Source organism: Hirundo rustica, chromosome 7 (genome assembly GCF_015227805.2).
Source record: "Hirundo rustica isolate bHirRus1 chromosome 7, bHirRus1.pri.v3, whole genome shotgun sequence".
NCBI classification, from domain to species: domain Eukaryota; kingdom Metazoa; phylum Chordata; class Aves; order Passeriformes; family Hirundinidae; genus Hirundo; species Hirundo rustica.
This window is the reverse complement of record NC_053456.1, coordinates 21,934,055-21,953,301: the sequence shown is the minus strand read 5'-3', so window position 1 is coordinate 21,953,301 and position 19,247 is coordinate 21,934,055. Positions and strand designations below refer to the sequence as shown.

Here is a 19,247-nt window from a genome sequence, read left to right as displayed (position 1 = left end):
GTCCAGGCTTCATTTGAAGAAGATATATTCATGATTAGTTTTTAATAAAGAATGAGCCATTCCAAGCCATCTCTTATTCAGCAGCACTTCTAAAGGCACTCACACAACATGCTGCTAGGAAGAAAGAGTGAAATGCATTTTCTGTTTCCATTTTTATGTTATTTCAAGAGCATACAATGGACAGTATGTGATGACAACTACAGAGTTATTCTCTACTTTATTGCAGGGACACATTTTAAAATTAAAACCCATGAACAAATCTACAGAATAATTCAGTTTTCATATCAAACAGCTGCAGTCCCTGTAACTGAAATAGTGTGTCTAAGGTTATAAATGAAAACTGTTCAGTATCATTGCTTGAGTGACAGATTAAATTCCTAATCCAGTTATGGTAATGGCCACATGTGTAGTTTAACATAAATTAAGATCTTAATTATATTTGTGACTATTTTAAACAAAATAACAAATTCCTCTGTACCTGTGAATGTAATTTATAGCAAAGCCACGTTCATTCTCCAAAACAATCTATTTTATACTGCATCATGGCACTGCTCTAATGGTATAATGTAATTCTTGTTGTAGAATGCAGAAAGAGTGGATTCACTGGTAGCACAGAGATTTTGAAGATAAATGAAGTTTCTATTCATTCAGAGGTAATTTCATCTTAGAACTATATGAAAGATGTTTCACTCAAGAACAGTACCTGTATAGCTTGGGATTTAAGCATGTTCTCAGCAACAACAAAGTGCTACTAGATTGATTATGTTGATACTGCATTTCTCACCACGAAGAATTCCAGCTTTTATTCTCTTTAAAAAAAAGGGATTGGCAGATTTTCATCTCAGTACCAAGCTTTTGTTTAAGACTCAGCAACAAGTTCAAATTTCTGCTAATGTTTTGTCTAGAGAAAAACCAAACCACAATTCATACACACACACACACATATACACACACACACACAGAGAAAAGAAAATCACAAATCTGTCAAGGGCAATTAATCATGTATGATTTACACATTTATTTGATTACTTGTTGAAGTAAATAAGCAATTGGTCTGTGTAGCACAATTTTAAATTGCCCAAACTTCCTTCTGTCATTCAGGGCTAAGAACAGACAATTCTAAAATTGTCTTCCTGGAATATATGTTAAGACCACTTACAAGGACATCGACTGCACAAGCAATTAATACCAATCTTAGCAAAATGAGCTGTAGGCTCTCCAACCTCAGGACAGCTGTCAGAATTTCCAGAATTCTGAACATTTTAGACAGCCTTTTGAGCAAGACTATGAGACTAACTGCAAAAAGATTCCAGAAGAACCTGTCATAAAGGAGGCAGTCTCAACATCCACATTCCTCCTCCTGACAAGTTGGAACAGTGCAAGAGATGCTTTGAGCTGCCATTTGAGGCAAGAGGCCTGGCAGAGCGCAGCTGTATTAACCCCCTCCCTCCTACTTGGCCACACTACTTGCACCCAGGCACTAAACAAAATGGCTTTACCTGCCCCAGGCATCAATAAGGAGACAGAGCCTGGACCATGTACCATAGGAGAATACATTTCTCCTATGCCATAGAAGAGCATATTTCAGTCTGAGTTATTCAGTTTTAATCTACTTCTAACTCCATTTTCCCCTCCTTAAAGTTGTGGCATTGTTTTGTTATTGAGATATATTTGTGTTTTGGTTGCTTTTTTTTTACTGTGATAAGCAGGAATGCTGTATAATGGTAGCTGTACAATACATACATGGAGAATGGTTTTAACCATGAGTCATGTTACCCAGGAGGTGCGTTTTCATTAACATTGATGGGAAGAGGGCTGAGTGTCTCACAAGAACGGAGCCTTCATTCTGTTACAATCTCCTTTCAATAGCTGGATAATCATTACTGATTAGTATTTTCCCTTGATTTTAATTAATCTGCAGTGAAAATAAAATTTCATTCAATACCAAGGCTTTGCAGCCCAAGATCAAGTGGACTCAGCTGTGTAATACACTACTTCAAAGTAGTGTATTAACTTCTTAACAAAGGAGTGCAAACACCAAGAGGTACCAGAGATAATGTACTTGCTACTTGAAGTTATGTTGTATTTTCAGAAAATACAAAGAATCTGAAGCCAGTAAAAGACAAAGAAATTGCTAAATTAGTCTGTTTCCAAAATAAACAATGAGCAGAAGAGGAATTAAAAAAACAAAGAAAAAAAATACAAAAAAAAAATAACCCTACCAGAATTAGCAGAGAATTTCCACAAGATGAGAAAGGTTTTTGTGTTTGGTTGGCTTTTAACTACTAAAGGCGCCAGCACAGCTACTCAGCAATTCCCAGAAGACTCTGTCATCCCTTCTCTCATCTGACATGTGGCTATTGAGAGTCCAGATTTTACTGCACAATGAGAAGTTGTAAGTCTAATCATTATTAAAACAGCAAGACTCAACCAACTTCCTATATTCAACCTGCAGCCCTCTCTACTCATTAATTACATCTGCAGTGAGAGTAGCTTGCTCTGCTGTCTGCTTGGTCTGCTCCGTTAACAAGAACTACATGAAATGCCATCTGTGTTGCAGGGTTGGCAACTTTAAAACAGTCAAGTTTTACTCTGACTAATTACTTACTATGGCCCTGGATTGTATGCATTATTTTATGTGTAGATATCAGCGTGTATGTCCCTCTGAGACCTGAGAGCTGCTTTACAAAGAGGTGCTACAAGAAGATTTTATAAAATTCCTGAAAAGACTGGCTGCAGCACATTCAGAGTCTTGCTGTTAAACCATGTTTCCTAAAGATTTGATGGTGGCTGATTCCACATGCTCTTCTGACTCAAATTTCTGATGTTTTCACCACATGGAAGTTCAACAACCACAAACAAGCTATGTATCTGCTCTGGTGATACTGATGTGCCCCAAATCACTAACAGGGGAAAAAAGAATGACCGCAGTAGGAAAAAAGTCGCAGGTACCAGCTCCGGTCTCTCCTTCTATCCCTCATTTCCAAATTTTCGTTTGAGAAGGACACACATCCCCCAGCTCCCACCACCCCCTTAAAACAGAAAAAAAGAAACCAATAAACAGACAAAGAGGCTCTCATCAAAATGAAAAGCAAATTCCTTATGTAAAACACATTGATATATTTAAACCTCTCTGATCACTACATATCCTAGTATCAACTCAAAATGGATCAAAGACACCAAGAATAGTTATTCTTTCACTGTCATCACCATGTTACACATATTCTTAAAAATTGATACAATTCCCCAATACAGAATTATTCTATAAAGTTTAAGATCAGATATCTACCAGACCCATATTTATAGTCATGGCTACTATCAGCTGTCCAGCTAGAGAATATTGAAGAAAAACAAGGATTTTTAATATATTATAGTTAATTTATCATCTAAGTGACATGTGTAGGATAACAATGTACTAGAAACAGTAAAGAAAAATGATGCATTAGAAAAGGAAATTTTAGGGTTATTTTGTTGGTGAATTGGGGGGAGGGGGTTATGTTTTAAACAAAACCCACACATACATGTATCGTTAGATGGGAAGAAAACTCACGAGAGCCCCCAAAAATACAGTTGCTCGGGTAAAAAGGATCACTGAGATCAAGTAAGCAACAGAAAAAAATATTACTGTGAAGCACAATATAAAACATTCTACTCAAACAAATAAACACTGCCCCGTTTATTAGGTGTATCAGAGATGATTCCTCTTTCCAGCAAAGGATAAAGCTATCTTCTTGCTGTGATCAAATTTACTCTTACAGCTACCTCCTAGAGTGCCAGACTGGTAGGAAAAAAGCTTAAGAGATTCTGGAAGTAGCTACCATGATCAAATGATCCCAACCTTTTTTCCAGTAACACCAGTTACAATCTCAAAGTGTCCCATTTTTGGTAAATGAGATGAGACCTCTTTGGACAGCTCTCAAAGACTGCTTGCTGAAGCTTCTCTGAGCTAGACCACACACAAAAAGCAAGAAGCAGAACACTGCAACTCCCAGCTAAGCACAGCAGCCACAAAATTGCTTTGAAGGACAAGAACCTTACAGACATCCAGCTCCCCACCACTCTGACAGCCAGGCCTTCACTACTAATGGGGAAAACATCCCCTTGAGATTTGGGGTTACTGAACCTAACAGGTTAATGGAGATTAGATGGACCTCACAGCCACAGAGGTGCTATTAAGTCAATTAGAGGTGCGAGTTTGTCAATTATATGGACTATTTCTAAAAACCACATTGGAGCTCCAGTATGTGCACAATGATGAAATTGAAAAAAACCTACCAGAGACATAGAAAGAGGTGATGCTCACAGCATGAAGCAAATACGCCCTGAGTTTGGGGCAGTATTAGCTATGAGAATTAAATGACTGGCAAACATCATGCAAGATGCTACAAGACAAACATGCACAGCAAGTGACAAAAGTTTCTGAACCACAGTTCCCAGAGTAGGTATGCAAGCAGATACTGTACACAGACCAACATAAACAGGAATACAAGGAGCGGCACTCTACATAAGACTTTAAAAATCCTCAAATCCTTTAGGCTCTGGCACTTCCATAACAATGTACAGCAAATCAGAGGCAGGAAGTAAGTCATTTGTTTTGGCAGAAATAATTCTTAAATTAATCTTTTCACTAAATATAGTTAACATTAGCTAGATAATAATTCAAAAAAATAAAACTGCATTAATATCTTTAGTTTAGAAAATATGACATTTTACCTGAACAGCAAGGGAAGATGCATTATCAGAAAGCAAAATTTGTTCCTCTGTTGAAAGAAAAGATAAAGAAGAAACAAAAAATAAATCACACAATTACAAAAAAACAGTGCCCATTTAACTACTGACCTGTAACTGTAAACCATTCTGGGTTGTATTTCTTATGCATAAAACAAGGAGCACATATATAATTATTATGCAGCTGGACTAGGAAATCTATGATATGAATATTAAAAAATAGGGGGGAAAAAAAACCCCCACTATGTTTTCTCCTGCAAATGCAACTGCACCTATCATATATATATATCATATACCACCAATGTTCAATAAAAAACACTACAAGGAAAAAAAAAAAAAAAAAAAAAAAAAAAAAAAAAAAAAAAAAAAAGCCTGACTTTCATGCCAATTACTCTCCTTCTAATCAAAGTTAAATAAAATCACATCTTCATACCTCCTCTGGCTAAAAAGTAAAAGTATTCAGAAACCTATAAAAGCAGCTTGCAGCTAATATTGCACGCTGTGTCTAGGTCTGTCACACAAAAGAAAGATGACAAGTTCACTGCAATAAAAATTCCATGCTTAGAAGACTAGAGCTGCTACCTATTAGTCTTCATTACTTTGCAGTCTTCTGACAACTGTAGCAGGCTGCTGAGCCCCAAATGGGGGCCATAATGTGATCTGATGATATATGAAGAGCTGCTAAAGGGAGAGTGAACCATCCTAGCCTATACATTTTAACAGTTCCTTTTTACTGAGAGTCCACTTTACCACAAGACTTCAAAAATCTGCTGCCTCAGCTATTGGTGCAGTAAATCTGCCAACTGTGCCTGCAACCACATCATTTTACACTGGCTACAGCAGCCAATATAATGAGTCAATAATAAACCAAGGACCTTATAGGCCATGAATAGCTGTTTTATATTGGCAGATGCAAGTATAACTAAAACCTCTGACCAAACAAAAAACACAAAGGATTATTTTAACAGTTTCTGTGCTTCCTTGCAGTTAATTATCTTCTTGCATATTTAATGTGTTTTCTAAAAAAAAGTAATTATTAATTGCCAAAACCAGCGTACCTACCCTTCAGTTGCTGATACAACGCAGCATTTTCAGGCCAAGGCTCTGCGGCTGTGGAAAGAGAAGAAATTAATTAAAGAAGCTGAATATCAATGAGCTTGCAAATGCTAACTAAACACGAATGTTACCCAGAGCAAGAATTTAGACGGCAAAGATGCTGATGCAATATTTAACCCGCCCTGAAAATGTCCCACTGACACTCTCTCCTCCTGTACCTCTCTCCAGCTCACAGAAGGTCATCATAGAGAAGGTCCCAGAATGTAATGCTGCAAAAAGAGCTAAAATTCAAGCTGTGTTACAGAATGGCTTTGTAATTCTGAAGCAACTGATGCAGCTATTTTCCTGCCACCATAAAAATATCCTTGTGCACATTCCCATCCTAATTCTGGCCACTCCTAAGAGTGAGCGTTCTCTGGAGAGAACAGAACAAGGCACAGAGGAGAGAGGCACAAGCCTCCAAAGAAAGCGTGAAGAATGCTTTGAGGAAATGGAAAAGCTTGTGTACGCACGGTTCTGTGTAATACCCACAGAGCCAGGAGCCCGGCATAGCAGAACTCTGCCCACCAGGATGACCAGAGCTGCCTGTTGCTCTAAGTTATGTACTGCTCAACCTGAAAATGGGCATGTCAATATGCATTCAAGAAACCGAATCATCTGTTCAAAACAGTTGAGCAGTTGTTAAGAAATGAGGGAAGGAAATAAAAGACAATCACATCCTCCAGTTGAGAACCATTGCATGTAATCAATCATACACCATTTGAATGTAAGGGAAGGCAAAAATAATAATCATTACCAATTTACTGTTAATAGTAACATTAAGGTAACAGTTCATCACATTTTTTGTATCCTTTACATTCCCTGTTAATGTCTGATTAAAAATCTGGTTTTAAATATCAGTTCAAACCTTGCATTCTACCCAAAATAGCCATTTGTAAACAAAATTTATGCTCTAATCATGTCAATTATTTTTAAAGCAACAATATCTATAAATAGCTATGCGTGGATCAAGCATAAATATTCCACCGGCTTCAGTAAGGCTTTGCATCTTCGCCTTTAGAACTCAAACTAAAAAAATGCCCAGTTTTTTAACTATCATTCCTTTTGGATACCCATGAAGTATTGACTTTATGGAAGTCACACAGAATGTAAAGCTTAAAACACTGTACACAGTTTTGTGAAGGTCACTGCCTCTAACATTAAAGCATAGAGCCTATCAGAGTGATACTAGTATGGGCATGAGAAAGCAACTAATCACATTTAAGTGTCATGAAAAAATGTTTTATGTTTTATTGTAGCAGCTATTGGTTTTACACCCTGCCATTAAAGTTTTGCCCTGGAGTAAAAATTCTTGAGGTGGAAGTATATTTACATCTTTAAATAAAAAGAAACTAAGATAGTGTCTGCAGCACTACAACCTCAAGCATTTAAAATAATTTATCTAATATACATTTCTTCAAGTCCACTGAAGTCTTGCAGGAGCAAATAGAATGAGGAAATTAAGAATGTTATATTTTAGCAAACTTATCAGTTCTGGACTCTGAGATACTTACAGAAGTAACTAAGTGACAAAGTTACAATGATCTTGTAAATGCTCCAGCCAAAAAGTGAAAACATCCTTTTTACATGCCCAAAAGGCTACAGAGAGCTTCAACTGCATGAGCCCATTCCTACTGAAACTTTTTGCCTAATCCTCTTCTGACTGAAATGTCAGATTTATAACTAATTCTTGGATTCCAGCCTAAACTGAAATATTTCTGGACCCCAAAAATCAAGCAAACTTTTCCTTCTCCAACAAAGGAGCTAGGTACATTTCAAGAAATTCAGATTCTAATTCTAGTGGGATTTTGGCACTAAGCTATATGCAGCCATGGAGACACAGAGATATAATACACACACCCCCCAGCTTCTTGGCACACAGAATCTAAAACCACTTTGCTGCTAAGGCATGTCATATCCATACTACAAACTAAAATACAAGTAGAATATTCTTTGTGTCTTTTTTGCCCTTCTCAGCTTAAATCTTACTTCCACAATCTACTGATCACGTACATATTTTCATGAACTATATCTGCTGACCCTAATTTTATTAGTGATGATACAAAGTCTTTATCCCACAGTCGTAGTACACAAGAGCAGATACCCAGCTTGAGGGAAGGAAAGGACAAGAGTAGCTTAAAGCCTTTTATTCACTCATTCACAGTTTAGTTGTGCACGAATGTATGTTTTTGACAAGTAAACGAAACAAGGACAGCCAAATTAAAATCTCAGCCCTCATTATGAGTACGCCTTAAACTCCAGATTTCCACAGTTGTAAGAAAATGAATAATACACCCTGCACCTGGCACCTGATGGTCTCCAGAGGTCACAATTCTGACCATGTTGGAATGAGGCAGACACATGCTCCCAAGCCTTGAACCAAAGTCTTCAGTTCTTTGTGTGCAAAGCAGATCAAAGGTAACTTATTTCACTATTTCTACAGAGACTAGATTTTACAACTATCAGTTTTAGATTAAGATTCATGTGTTATCACCCATATCCTAGAAAATAAATTAATTCTGCAGTATGCATTCAGAATTGCATGCAGATCATGTTCAACAATACCAGAGGTACAAATACCTGTGGCAATACTCTGGAAATCAAGTAATTAAATACTCATTCACCATCTGTCCCATACCCTACAATTTCTACTCATTCTCCCTCTTCCAAGATATCAGAATATGAAACATTTACTTCTGATGAAGCCGGAAGTTTAAATACACACTGCTACATAAGAGGTCCAGGTTCAAAAGGTACAAGCTGAATCTAAGTACAAGCTCCCATGCTGCTTTTCATTAGTTCCAAGGTGCAAACGTGCAGCTAAGGGAGACCAGAGCCCTGCTGGGGAAGAGAGGAGGAGGAATCACTGAAGGGTTGTCACATGTCTCCACAAGAGGAGAAAGTGTGTAACATCTTTAATGTGTGGCAATGACTCTTGCCTTATGAATGTAGGTGAAGACATAATTTGTAGAATAATAGGCACTAATATTACACGCTGCTTCAGTTCTGTCATATTTCCAATCCATCAAGTTGATTAATGCTATAATAACTCCTCACAAACTTATCATTTGTGCACTAATGAAGTCAAATCCAGTTTATCCTTCGGCAACTATAATCTTCTGGTCTGTAGATGTTCATTTCCCTGCTAACCACGGCTACTGTGGCACCCGGTATATAAAGAGAAAATTAACAAATGTGATGTCAATTCAACTTCAGAAGCTCTCAACACAGAATCACATTTATGTGTTAGATCCTACGCAACAGACATTTTTATCATTAACTGCTCACAGGATGAAATAACTGCCTGGAAGCATGCCTTACAGGAATAGCTTCTCTACATTTCTTAGGAATAAGGAACTATTTCATTCTTCCTTCTGCCTCCATAATCAGAGGAATTACTATTGTGTGGTTTTCAATGGGTCTGTCTCTCAGGCTTGCAGTCTTTAGTAAAAATTGTTTTCCCACCCTACTGAAACTTTTCCCATGATTAACAAATTCAAATATTTAGTCTTTCATGTGGATTCTCTGCTGTTCAGGACAATCAAATCTCATACTATTGTCTTTCCCTACTTCTCCTCTACCACACTGCTTGTTGATTAAAACAATAATGCCAGTTATAGGAAACAGCCTATGGGAAACAAACTGTGGGATTATTCCCCTCCTCCACACCCCCTCCCCTCCCAATTAACATTGTCTGAAAAGGGCTTGAGTTCAAAAGTAACAGGGAAATGAGAATTAAAAGGACATGGACACAGAAAACATCACTACATAAGCCTTCTTATCCTGGGTGCTGAGAATTCAGCAGACACAGCACCCCAACAAGTGGGGAAGTCAAACAGCAAGCAAACTTACACCAAATCTTCTTTGGTTTTGTGGATGACTAAAAACGCATGAAAATTTCACTAAGCTCAGTGTATTTGTTAGTCTAAGTGTTTTACTTATTAACAGTTTAGCATAGAAAATGCTAAAGATTTCAAAGTGATAACAGGGTTCTCAGTTGTCAAATTAGAAGAAAATTCTGTGAACTGGTGTGTTGCATGTTCCCAGTGGTTTTAAGTACTCAAGTTTGTAACTATTGAAACAGATCCCTAACCCCTCACCTGTCGTAGCAGAGAATGACTCAGAAAAAAAGTAATTTTTGGTCTTAAAAAGAAACTTCCAGAGCACAGAATGAGTCATGACAGTCACATAAAATTCTTTGCCACTAAAGGTGTATTGCATTAGGTACACTTCTCAGATTTTCACATTGTGTGAAAAGTTTTACTCGAGCAATATTAAGACCAGAGAGAGATATTCACATAGCAACTTGATTTCAGTGTTTCCAGATGTTTCAGACTGACATTTCCGTATAAAGACTTTATTTACCCAAATACTTTTGGGACAGTAAGAGAAAAGAATGCATATTTGCTGTAGAAAAGACGTACTCAAGAGCACCGAACCCCACTATCAGCAGGGGATCTGCAGCTCACCTGAAGCCTACACATTCCAGCTCCAACTAAAGCTCTCAAAACAGTACATGCTACACATGCACATTGGTGAATTTTAATTCAAAGAATGAGAGGCTGCACTAACATTTCCCCAGTGAAGTCTGTTCAAGAGGAAGCACCACATTGCCAAGATGCACTACAGTGCCTCAGCCCCATCAATTCCTTGTCTGGGCTGTGCAGAATCCATTTGTTAGTGCACAAAACTTGGTTTCAGCTTCTACACTCTGATTTAATGGGAAACTCTTCCTCCTGTGCCAGTGCTGCCAGGACATATAGGGGAAACAAATATTTTTATCCACCCTCCCTAAGCAGCTTCATGATGATGAAAGAGATGTAATGAAATAAATGGTTTACAGTTATGCCTTTAATCCTCTTACTTAAAAAATAAGGCTGTGACTGTGAAAACGAGAAGACAAAATACTTTGCATGTTAAATTGTGGAATATGCTAAACAACAATTTAGCCACTTCAGTGGTCTAGTATGAATAGCCAGTTTCAGCAGTAGGGTTAGGCAGTGCCATTTGCCCTGTAGTCTGCCACTAGTTTAGCTTGCTGGCCAAGCTGTGACATTCTTGAATACCAGATACCAGCCACAGACAAAAGCCAGAGACCTCTAGATCCAGGCATCAAGATGTTCCCTCCTGAATGAGAAATGAAGTCATCAACAAGTTAAAAGTTTCTTAGGAAAACACTCGACTTGAAATTAGGCTGTTCCCAGCTCTCAGCAATACCAAAGAATTCTTTTGGGACAAGAGTACTTTTGGAAGGCAATGCAAATAGAAATATTTTTCTGTTATAAAAGTAGCATATGCCTAATAGGAATCAAGGCTACTAAATAGTAAATCAAGATAATTTCTGCCCCAAATCGCCTCTAAACTAAAATTTATTATATTCTCAGTTTGCCACCAATTTATTCTTTGATACCTTGTTTCTGTAAATGCAGTATTCAGTCAACTAACAATCTCTTCCATACAGGTCATTGTGTGCTGTTGCGTAGGCAAGGCTAAGACCTGGCCTGGGAATATTTGACCTTCATTGACACAGCAATTTCATGCAATGTTATGAAGCTGTTATGGATCATATGAAAAATAAAGACTACTCCTTCTCTAAAATCACCACATTTGCATGGATCGCTTTCCTTTTTGTTATGTTTTTCTTAAACACTTTAATATTAAACTTACATAAAAAAGGAGGAAAGCTAAAACATCTGTATTTACCAGTTTGGTTCACACAGCATTAAAGGCCTGCTACAAGAGCCAAGAGGCAAGATATCCTCTGTTAAAAACAAGCAAACAAAAGTACTTGGCACTAATCTGAATCACTGATTGCAGTATTACAGCTGGAGAGATTAACTTACACATTATTTTCACATAGTTTCCTTTAGCCTCTCCCTAGGTACAGATTTGATTAAAATATAATGAGGGTTCTCAAAACTGCTTTTTCACAAGAGTAAACACTAAAAAGAAATTCAGTCTTACATCCAGGCAACATTTATATTCAACGATATTACTTACAAGTCTCTGAACGTCATGAAGCAAACATCAAAACAATCAGCAGGAAAAGTTACCCCTTTTGGTTTCCAAAGACTGCTGAGATGGTGGGGACCTGCTGCTCAAGATCAAAGAATCACAGCATATTCTGAATTGGAAGGTACCACAATGTCCTAAATGTAGTAACCAAAAGAAAAACAAATGGAAAGCTATTCCCCAGAATGCAGAAGGAAGGAGGATTATAAGACACTTAATGTTAATATGCATGAAAAAAGAAGCAGTTCATACACTTTTAACACAAATCTGTATTTTCAAGTAGCAATACATTGTTTAAAAAGAAAATGCCAGGAACTGATGTGTTTCTAGTACAGGAAATAAACGGAGGGGTACATTTTGACTAACAGTGATGCTGTAGCCACTCTGGAACCAAAGTAGTTAAATGTCTGTATCTCATACATTAAGAGTGATCAATAAAGGAAGTATGAGAAAGTTGTGAATTAGCTTCCTTAAGACCCACCAGAGTTCAACCCACCCACACTGAGTACACATCAATTTCATGCAATTGCCTGATACTGTAAACTAAAAAGGGCCAAGAAAAAATGAAAGCATCAGCAACTCCCTGGTTCTGACAAGGACCAAAACATGTTTCATAGTGCCTTGCCAAATGAAAACCAACTTTCACACTAGTTAAACACTATGCATTAAATCATGTATCAAATAATTACATCATTTGCTTAAATCTGTCCCTGGCTTCCTTTGTAGAGATATTACAATTCAGATAAAACATGACTGTTCAGTAATCATTGATTGAGCAGATAGTCAGGGCAAAGACTCAATCTCAGCAGCAATTCTCAAACTTGAGTTTCCTGTAGCTGTACCACTATGAGAGTCAGCATGCGACATTACTGCAGCAGCCATTTCACATGATATAATCTGCTTCTTCACCCTCCAAGAAAGCTATTAATTGCATATATTTAAGCATTAGTCCAATTCTGTTACTGTCTTTGAGTTGACTTTCAAGAGTGTACACATCTGTGGTTCAATCCTCCAGGGTGCTTAGCACTCTTGCTGCTAGGGCAGGCCACAGGAGGGATACCCTGTCAGGAGACAAGGCCAAAAAAATCTCAACAAAATCAAATCCATAAATAAAAGTTGTTCCTGAATCAACATCTGGATTTCTTCAGAAAAATCGGAGAGCATGCCAGCTAAATGATCTCAAAAGATTAATTTATAAAGTCCTGACAGGCTGCAGTTATTTTACTTTTTTCTGATGTTCAGCATAAACGCTCCATCTCAAAGCTCTGTAATTCTTAAAATTAGCTTTTTATAGATCTCTAAATCAATCTCTTCCCTTTGGGCTACTTAACTCCCTTGCTCCTCTTTGGCCCTGATGCAAGAAGTCAAACTTCAAGCACAGGAGCAGTGAAGAGAAGGACAGTGGAGGTATGATACTTATTAATGCCTTATTGGATGATACTTATTAATGCCTTATTAGACTGCAATATTTCTTAGCCTGGATATCTACATTTGTAGATGTGTACATTTTTAAATCAGTTCCTTGAAAGCTCTCCTAGACTGGGACCCCTCTTTTCAGTGGTAGCCTGAACTCTTCCTCCCCTAAAGATGTTTGACAGGCTGTCTGACCACCACTTCTGTAGAGTACCCCAAGGAGTTCCCTGCTTTCTCATCCACAGCACCCCTGCTCTGGTCCACAACAGAGATCCTACACATCTGCCCCACCAAACAGGACCTCAGTATCCCACACCTGCTCCAAAAGCTGCTTCCCACACACAATTCTGGCTCACCCAGCCCTGGCCCCTCTGGCCTTTCATTAAGGCTCCCTTTCACTGTCTCATTCCCTATGCTGCCCACAGCCCTAAGCACAGCAGCACTGGTCCTGCAAAGGTGCAAGATGAGCTGAGATCCCTAGGCAGGAGAGCTCTGCATGTAGAAATGCAGCAGTTAGCACTGCTGCAGCCAGCTAAGTGCTGCTGCTAGCAAAAAGGAAGATGCTGCTTCAGGGCTCCCAGCCTTTAAGTCAGCCCAAACCAGACTGTGGTATTTGCCACAGCACCTTTCACGCTCTCCCTCACCTCTGGGAAACACTGCAGACTCCCTGCTTCGAAACCTGGAAACATTTATCCTGTTCTCTTAATCATACCCTCACAGTCTCCCTCATTCCTTTTCCAAGGCTTTCAGTGAGAACACTCCAATGCATCCAGAGTTTCTCTAACATGGCATTCAAATGCAAGAAGAAACACACACGCAGTTGAGCTTTGAAAGTTCCTGCTAGGCATGCAAATGTTACATTGGCTTCACTGTTATTATACCACAGCTAAAAGGCAGAACTGTTAAAAATTCCCATCGGCATTTTTACTTTCTAATTCACTATGTACAAACCAATTTTTTTAGTTGACCTCCCATCCTCCCCAATGAGACTTTTCTTGCATTCTTTGCAGCATCGCTGGAATTCTTTATATTGATGTTTCCAATACTTCCTGAGCATTTCATTTTATTGCTACATATAACTTCTTCCAATTTGTATTAAGACATCCATGTTCATGTCATATCTATGTCAACTTCTTAATAGCTAGAGACCAGAATTTAAGGGTAATAATAATAAAAATTTGAGAGCACAGTGTGTACTTTCTCTCTGTCCCCACCATGGTTTGCATGCAGACGCAGTTTCTCACTAACTTTCAAGAGACAGCTGAAAATGCCCAGCAGCGTACATGTGACACCAGTTCAACTAGAGCAAAGAACAGCAACCAAGCTCTTTCATTTAATTCTTGTTTTGAAAAAAAGTGACTCACCTGGTCCAAACCTACAGGAACAGACCAAGTTAAGGCCTGAGGACAGTCAGAGAACAGAGCATCCAAGGATCAGAGAGAAAAAAGGAGTGGGAAAGAGAAGAAAAATCTGTTTCCTCTCCAAAGCCATTCTCATGATTTGCCATTTTTTTTCTATGACCTCTTCAGCTGAGGCTCCAAAACAGAACTCTCATCCAAACCACTTGTCATGGTTTCATCAGCCAATGAAAGTTTACTTGAAATTCAAACTGGACAATATCAAAATAGGTGTTACATCTGGTTTACTAATTTTGTTACCGTTATTTCTAGAGCAATCTCATTTCTGGAATGAGAAAAGAAGACATCACTTTAGCAGAAAACATGTAACAATAAAATGCTGATTAGAGAAAGACTGCTTAGTCTTAATGGAGACAGAAACAATTACAGAAGCATGCTCTATTATAAACTGTAATTATGCTGCTACTTAAAACCAAGAAATAACAATATTTCAAAATGAAGTATGTACTATACTACAATAATTGTGAAAGTAATGTTTCCCTGACCTAAAAGAATAGATTGGATAAGCAATCCACTCAAAGGATTGGTCCAAATCAAGTCATGAAACATGTCTGAGCATAAATTGGCAAGAGCAACATAAGAAACTTGCTTATTGAAACTGAACAGGAGTTAAAAGGCATTCCTCTCAGCTTGAGTACCAAATGAAAAGCACACATGTAAAAAACACTGTAAGATAAAATCATGTAGCCTGACAAATTTGGTATTTTCAAATAAACTCGAATTTTTCATTACAAGAGCCTCTGCAGCAGGCTCAAACAATCCCTGCTGCAAACAATCTATTTTAAGCAAGAATAACTACATTTTTTTTACCCTACACACGGAGGAAGTGTTAACATTTACCTATGCGCATTTAGATGCACAAAATGCACACTCAGTTTAAGTACCATGTCTTTATGTGTGGGAACAATTTAGGTGGTCAGGTTTCATTCCCTATGAATTTTTTCTCAGCCACATTGAAGCTTGTCTCAATACATAAAACATGCACATCAAACATGCACATTTGTACTCTGGCACGCCACACTGGAGGCAGACTCCGTATGATCATAAAATACCTCAAGGCAGAAGGGCACCTGCTTTTCACACTGCACTCCCTTCCCTTAGTACTAAAATCAGCCTAAGAGCCTTGGACATAACAGCAATAAATAGAAGTAGTTTTCCAGAGATCAAAGGATAAACAACAATTATTATTTTCTCTCTTTTGATCGCTGACCTAAAACTAATGTATTTTGGGAGAAAAAAAAAATAAAGCATATTGAGTAATTTAGTGATCAATTAAATGTATTTTCAACAACCATTTAAAAATTATTTGAGCAGTCAGTTTCTCAAAACTACTAGAGTTAGATTAATGTTGTAGACCACTTGAAAGCTGGCACTCTAATTCTTCTTACAGTATAAACATTCATTTCCTATCCTGTTAATATGTGATTGATGCTGAGCTACTCTAAATAAATTCTCTACCATATTATTCAATTAATATTTTCTACAGTTTAGAAATGGATGATTTAAACCGTGATACTTCTTTTTCATGAATGCTTGCAACTCATGAAGCTATGGAAAAATTTATTATTCCTTGAGACATAATATCAACCTCTTTATATTTCTGAATGAGCAAATGGCTGAATGCCACTAATGCAAGCATTACAGTCCATGCAGGTGATTCAGTCATCACTTTGTATTTAATCATTAATGCATTCGAGCAGCAGGCTGTGCCCAGCACTGTCAGGTGAATGCACACTGCTCAGAGAGGATGCTGAATTACTGCAGCACTGCAAGCAGGCTGAGAACTGCTGGGCACAGAACCACTGAGGCTGGAAGGCACTTCTGGGATGTCCACAGTAAGCCACAGCAGGCTGCCCATCTCCACTCTCCTCCACGGATGGAGATTCACAACTGGAGTGAGCAACCTGCTCAACTGTACTGAGCAAGCTGCTCCAGTGTCAAATCATCCTCATGCTGAAAAAAGTTCTTCTTACATTCAGATGGTGTTTCCTGTGTTTCAGTTTGTGCTGAGATGGTCAAAGTGAACGCGCAAGGCACAGGCAAGGGAAAGACAGGTAGTAGTTCAAAAAAAACATTCAAATACATACACAAAAAGTTGGTGTTCAAAAGGTTATGATCCCCTTCTTTACTAAAACCCTCTCCTCAGCTTTTAAAACATTTCTAGAAAACAAATTATGCTGAGATGATTGTCTTAAATACTGGTTTGTAAGGACCCATGAATTATATATGTTGTATGTTAAGAGCAGCAGCAGCTCATTGCAACTGCTATATAACAAAGGGACATCGTCATGAACAGGAACCCCAAAGAAAAGCCAATGAAATTTCATTTTTAGGAACATGGAAAAAGCTCTCAATCATTCACAACCACAGATATGGGATGTTATTAAAACAAGCCTGATTTCTTTGCAGATTTTTCTTCCCCACAAATATTCCTAGATTTGGGAGATATTTATATCTCCTTAGTACCAGAATGAAATACTCCCTATGTTTGTGTTAACGTCTCAGGAAATCCAGAAGTGTGATGGGTATTGGCCAAGATCCTGGTTAACCTTCTTTTCATATGAAAAATCTTTCATATTAACAAATTGAGCAATTCTGCCATTTCTTACTTTCCATCTGGGCCTGGTGCTTAATACAGACAAGCTACAAAGGTCATGAGCCGCTGGCAAAGGTATCTTCAATTTTTGAGGCAGATAACTGCTTTTGAAACCATGAAACAAGTTTTTTGAATAAGGAGCAGTGAGATGCCTAGGTACAGCATAGTCTTGAGTTCATATTTGTAATTCCAGAAAAAATAAGTATTAGCAAGCTGGCACTGTAGAATATTCATAAAGGTTACAGAGCAGACAAGATAATCAAGATCTACTCATGCATGTCATTATGCTTGAGTTTCACAATAGAAATAAAATATACTAAAGAGATCGTAAAGGCAAGGCAATAGCACTGTATTCTCCACATCCCAAGGTTCCAGGGCTCCGGCCCTCAGAACATAAGCACGGCTTGTGCTAACATCTATATATTAGCAACTGCCAGCTCAAGAGGCCAGTACAACTTTCAAGCTTGTCTATGGGCACCTCTGCAGACCCAGACTGAAGACCCACCACCTTCACATGACCTACAAGTCAGGGTACATTCATAATAAGAGAATCCCACCCAGATTTTTACGCTGAGGCCTCTACCAAGTGGACCAGCTCCTGAGACACAACTCCAGCATTCTCCTCAGTAGGCTAGTATTAGTCAACACGCTGTTCCCTTGCAGTATTTATTGTCTGGGAGTTTGCATAGCAGCAAAAAATCAACAACAGGGAATAACAAGAAAGGAGAAACTGACCAAGGCACTTATTTTGAGCACGCAACACACTAACTCTGTTTTGAACTTCCTAGCCAGGCATTATCTAAGGCTCATTTTTTCCTTAAGAGCACATTATTATCATCTTTTGCAAAATAACTCCACAGTGAGGCACGCTTCTGTTTCATCTCAAGGTCACGTCCCGCGGCAGCGGCTCCCAGGAGCACTGACAGGTAGCAAAGGTCCCGCCACTGCCCGAGCTCCCCGCGGGGGTCGGGGACACAGCCCGCACCCGCGGGGCACGGCCAGGGCACGCCGCCGCACCGAGCTCTCCCACGCAGCGGGCCTCAGCGCCGGCTGCCGCAACGATAAACATGACGCGGTTTTTTAGACCACTGAAGAGAATTAAGTGCTTTCAAAGAAGAGGTTATTAAATGAAAGTAACGATACGCCTGGGCACAGCCGGGGTTAGGGAGCCCGCAGAGGAGGGGAGCTGGTGGCCGCGCACGGCTGCGCTCCTGAGGAGCTGTGCGGAGCGACCCGTCCCCGTCCTCCGGGGCCGGGCTCCGTGCGGCACCGCGGACCCCTGAGCCTACCGCAGCGCCCTGGCCGCGGCCCCATCCCGCGGGGTCACCCCGGCGACAGAGGCCGCGGGAGTTCGGCGCCGCCGCCGCCCTCACCCCGCGCCTCGGAGCGCGGCGCCCGGCCCGGCCCCGGCGTCCCGCCCGCCCCCCGCCCCTCACCGGCCAGCTGAGTCACGAAGGCCTCGGCCACCAGCGACATGTCGCGGAGGGCGGGCGGGCCGAGGGCACGCACAGGAACTGGGCGCCGCGCCGCCGGCGGGGCAACGACTGCATCCGGGGCCGGGGCGGGGCCCCGCGGCTCCCCCGCCCGCCCGCCCGCGGGGCAGCGCCCGCGCCCGCCGGGCGTGGGCGCGGAGCGGGGCCGCGGGGATGCTCCGAGCGGCGTTTCCGAGCACGCCGGCCTGGGAGCGACAGTCACTCCCCTCTGTTCTCCCAGCCGCAGGGCAAGCCCCCAGGAGCTGCCAGCGCGGCGCTGCCCGCTCAGCCTCTGCGCCCTTACCTTGGACGCAGAGACACGGGGGAACGGAACTCCGAAATGCTTCCCGAAGCGTCTCGGGGACAATAGGTTAGAACCAAAGGGTACAGCTGCCTTTTCTTCGTCCCAAGCTCGGATTCTTAATTCCAGAAGACAAACTCTGCTTTTTGGAATATACACTTTGTCTTTAAGCAACCATAAAATTCTTTCTTAATTCTGTAATATAAAGACGT

The 19,247-nt window shown here is 39.9% G+C and overlaps 1 protein-coding gene across 1 annotated transcript in view; it reads right to left on the bottom strand.

Annotated features, from left to right (window-relative positions):
• The window catches only part of MTX2 (metaxin 2), a 31,876-nt gene extending 13,055 nt beyond the window's left edge, over nt 1–18,821 (bottom strand). Inside the window, exons 1-3 of the mRNA XM_040070035.2 lie at nt 18,699–18,821; nt 5,791–5,838; nt 4,714–4,760 (exon numbers count right to left, since the gene is read on the bottom strand). Coding sequence (XP_039925969.1) covers nt 4,714–4,760; nt 5,791–5,838; nt 18,699–18,738 — 135 coding nt within the window. The 5' untranslated portion in view covers nt 18,739–18,821. The remainder of the gene's footprint in view (nt 1–4,713; nt 4,761–5,790; nt 5,839–18,698) is intronic.
• Nucleotides 18,822–19,247: the final 426 nt, after the last annotated feature.